General features: G+C 55.0%; 1 protein-coding gene across 1 annotated transcript; it reads right to left on the bottom strand.

The window, feature by feature from the left end:
• Positions 1 to 465: 465 nt before the first annotated feature.
• On the bottom strand, positions 466 to 1,606 carry LOC125510927 (histone H1). Its single transcript, XM_048676217.1, has 2 exons — positions 1,334 to 1,606; positions 466 to 1,234 (listed from the first exon to the last, which is right to left on the bottom strand). Exons 1-2 carry the CDS (start codon positions 1,508 to 1,510, stop codon positions 695 to 697), a joined length of 717 nt encoding a protein of 238 aa, XP_048532174.1. The 5' UTR covers positions 1,511 to 1,606; the 3' UTR covers positions 466 to 694.
• Positions 1,607 to 3,973: the final 2,367 nt, after the last annotated feature.

Raw genomic sequence — 3,973 nt, 5'->3', positions numbered from 1 at the left:
GTAGCAAGGCGAAAAAATTGAAAGCGAAAGCGCGCGCCCCCACCCGAAACGTCTCTGCCACTGCCACTGCCCGCCCCACCCAAACGGATAGGCTCCTGCGAATCTTGCGCCGCAGCCTCCAGCCCTCCATACATCTCGCTGAAAGCAGGCATATCCACGTGTCGACGGCCGACGGACACCGCCGGCATCACCATGGACGGGCTCTGTCTGTGTCTTACGATTCCATTCATCTCCCTGCACCATGCCGATGACCATCATCCATCTCTTCAAGCCCACCGTTCTTGCTTTTCTTATAGTAAGTCAGAAATCTCACATACTAGATTTTGCAGTGGTAACCTTTCCTGAAAATCTAGATATCTACGAGATTCATTGCCATAAGATACGAATCTCAATTTCAGATCTCAAACCTCCTTCCGTATCCCTGAATAATCTTTGGCACCAGATTTGGCAAATGAAACACGGTAGTTTTGACAAACATCCAATGGATATTGCTGCAACAATAAAAAAGACTCAAATTACAAAGGTTACTGCTACTAGAAGTACAACTGATCCCCATGGATATTACTCTTCCTCGACACAAGAGCCCATCACCGCCCAAGACACGGTCAAGAAGCTCTTGACCGACAAGACCGAACAGAGAATTAGGCTACTGAATACTACCCGCCAGGCCATCTAGGTCCGGTAATGCCGGGCTCTACTTCTTGGCCTTCTTGGCCGCGGGCTTCTTGGCGGGGGCCGCCTTCTTCACCGGCGTCGCGCGCTTGGTGGGCGGCTTCCGGGCGGCGGCGGGCTTCTTGGGGGTCGCGGCGGCCGGCGCCTTCTTGGCGGCAGCCTTGGCCTTGGGCTTGGCGGCCGCCTTAGGCTTGGCTGCTGCCTTGGGCTTCGCGACGGCCTTGGCCTTGGCTGGGGCCTTGGCCTTGGGCTTCGCGGCGGCCTTCTTGGCCGGGGACTTGGCGGCAGTCTTCTTGGCTGGCGCCTTGGCCTTGGGCTTGGCGGCCGGCTTCTTCTTGGTGGCCGTCTTGGGCTTGACGGCGGCGGGGGCCTTGGCCAGCTTGTAGGAGCCCTTGACCTTGGTCAGCTTGCCAGCGGCGACGAGCTTCTTGATCTGGGTGAGCAGGATCTTGCGGAAGTTGGCCGGGAGGTGCGCCTTGTGCTTGTCCTCGATGAACTTGCCGATCGCGATGGTGCTCGACCCGCTCCTCTCCTTCAGGGCGGCGATCGCCTCCGACACCATCTGAGCACGCACGAACGAACCAAACTAAAAGTCAGATCAGGGGAAACACGGACGAACAGACAGAAGGAGGAACGACGGCGAAGGGCTCGGGGGGCTTACCTCGGCGTAGGACGGGTGGGCCGGGGTGACGCGGGGCTTCTTCGGGCCAGTGGACTTCTTGGCCTTGGCCGCCTTGGGCGCCTTGGCCGGCTTCGCCGCCGGCGTGTCAACGGCGGCGTCGGCGGCTACCTCCACCTGAGGCACCGGGATGTCAGCAGCAGCCACTTCAGTCGACATTGCAGCTAGGAATCGAGGGGAGATGCGAGCTCTGGTGTGTTTTTCGCCGGAGGTGAGAGAGATGCTTGTGAGCTGGGTGAGTAGGTCGGGGCGGAGGGAGCGCTGGTTAAATAGTGGGAGGCGTCGGGGAGACGGGCGAGCCGGAGGGGGCGGAAAGCCGCGCGCTGATTGGTCGAGGGGGCGTTGCCGCGGATCGCCCCTCCTAGCGCCCCGCATCAAACGAGCGACGTCCGATCTGTCTCCATCCGACGGTCACCCACGCGCCGCATCCGATGCCGCGGATTGCCGCCCCCCTGGCTGGCCTCCCCGGCTCAGGAACCAGCCTCCAGACTTCCAGAGTGTGCTTCTCCTCTCGATTCCCGATCGAATATCTCTCGATCGGATCCACCGATTCGAGTGAAAAAAATTGCATTGTGTAGGTACGGATAATGTCTTTGTAACGGGAGCGAGCTTGTGTGATTTGGTTGTGTATTCCGGGAGAAAAGCGCTGGTGAATCGGGACTGGTCAGGATGGTGCCTTGGTGTGAGTTTGGTGGAGATTTCCGGCCGCCGGCACGGGGTGCGCCGGCGAACAGTGGGGTTTTCCGGCGTGGTGTTGTAGCAGGATAACGTAGCAACACGTACGTACAAGAAACAGGCTGATCCGACATGGTTTCGATAGGCTACGAGGCAATGGAACGCGACGCAAGTTGCACAACTTTTGTAGCACCCTTTGCTGGTGGTGTGTGAGTTCAGCCCGGCTTTGCTACCTGCACCGGCGCGGTGGCCGGCCGGCTCGCCGGAGAACCGCCGTACTCCGGCAGGCGTGGACATGAGGAAGACTTCCCAGCTGCTGCATTTGCGATGTCACGCTTTAGCCCGGATTAATTTGCACCGGAGTGATCAGTGTTTGTTCCTGTGGTTGGGGAAAGTCTACCAGGTGATACAAGTTGGCTTTGTTCTACATGTGGGATCAAAAATTGTTCATAACTTCGAATGATTTCTCGATGCAAGACGCAAATTTGTGTCTAGTCTTCCCTGGAACGACAAACTGGGATTGAAAATTTTGAAAGTTGTGGCCACAGCTGTGATCAAGAATTTTGTCCAGGAAGAGATCGGGGGGGGGGTGGGTGTATAGTGCTCTCGGCCAAACACGATGATGGATGGATCGATCGAGCTGATCACAGCAACATCCCAACGCATATGAATCCATCAAGTTTCAAAATGCAAACGACGAGCCAGTTGAAGTATGCCAAGAAGACGAGAGGATGCAAATTGTTTATTTCGTACCACACTGACTGGTACTATCCCATATAGTTGCATGGTCTCGGCTCATGGTGATCCTTCCTGGGTGGCCCGCGTAACACACGCAAGCTCAAGAACCTGGTTGATGGAGATCGATCTTAAACATTCAACCTTGATGAATCCTAAGCTGCGGCATCAGACCAGGAGCAAGATCGGTCATGAGCGTACACAAACAATAGGATGATAGATGGTGAGTTTTTGGCACGGCTGCAGATACAGGTGTGCTATCGGCTCAGGCATACATGTGTGAGCTTATTAAGCATCGCCTTGGATTGGTTTCACTCCATTGATTCATGGAATTGGAGTTAACATAAACATCTAGCCGTATGAAAAATGATTTAGCCATGAAAGTGTAATTCTTCCACTTGCTGCGCCGGTTACAACGTGACCCGGAAGTTGACCAACCCACCTAATTTGACATCACTTTCCACCTTGTAGTATGTATTACACCATCCCATCTCTTCTACTAGTATATAGGACCTAAAAAGATGCATTTGTCACGGAGCAAACAGCTTGCCATTCGTAGCAGCAGCCAGCACATCATATGATTACAGCACGTCCAACGGTTGCAAATGTTAGCTTGATGATGATGCGTGCGTGCATGTACACCGAGTGGCCGTTAACTTGTCTGTCACCGAGAGGGACGAGACTTGCGCCGGTGAAAGCGTGCCCTTTTGTGTTGTGCCGTCCAGCACCTCTGTTTCTGTTTTGTGCCGGAACTACACGGGACAGGATCATAGGAACGTCGCCGGAGATCGATCGAGCGGCTGGAAGCAAAAGTCGCTGGCGCCGCGTCGTCATGCTGCTACTGCATATGTACCTTGATCGCATGCCCGTCCATAGTTTCAAAAAACCATCACATTGCGCTACGGCAACCTTGGTGTGTTTTTTCTCAGGAAATACTAGTGAACGGATTTGGTCGATTTAAACACGTTCATGACAGCCAGAGCCCTCTAGTTAGGGCCATGTGGGACGGGGGAGACGGCGTGACCAAACGGCCGTTAATCGGTGTGTCGGCAGCAATAAAAACACGTTTTCTGACAGCCCGGGCCTGCTAATCAGCTCCACGTCGGACGGGGAAGATGGTCAACGCTCTTTCTTTATTTCTCTAGCGCCCTCGCTCTCTCTTTCCTTCTCTCCTCTCTCACAACCCCTGCCGCTGCCGGCCCCGTGACTGCT

Source organism: Triticum urartu, chromosome 5 (genome assembly GCF_003073215.2).
Source record: "Triticum urartu cultivar G1812 chromosome 5, Tu2.1, whole genome shotgun sequence".
Classification (NCBI taxonomy): Eukaryota; Viridiplantae; Streptophyta; class Magnoliopsida; order Poales; family Poaceae; genus Triticum; species Triticum urartu.
This window is presented reverse-complemented; position numbering and strand designations above follow the sequence as displayed.

What these genes read in the sequence shown, in the direction of transcription:
- LOC125510927 (XM_048676217.1), bottom strand. Translation starts at nt 1,510, where the DNA reads ATGTCGACTGAAGTGGCTGCTGCTGACATCCCGGTGCCTCAGGTGGAG. An exon ending in CCCACCCGTCCTACGCCGAG is followed by an intron (nt 1,235 to 1,333) that starts GTAAGCCCCCCG and finishes GTGCGTGCTCAG; the next exon opens with ATGGTGTCGGAGGCGATCGC.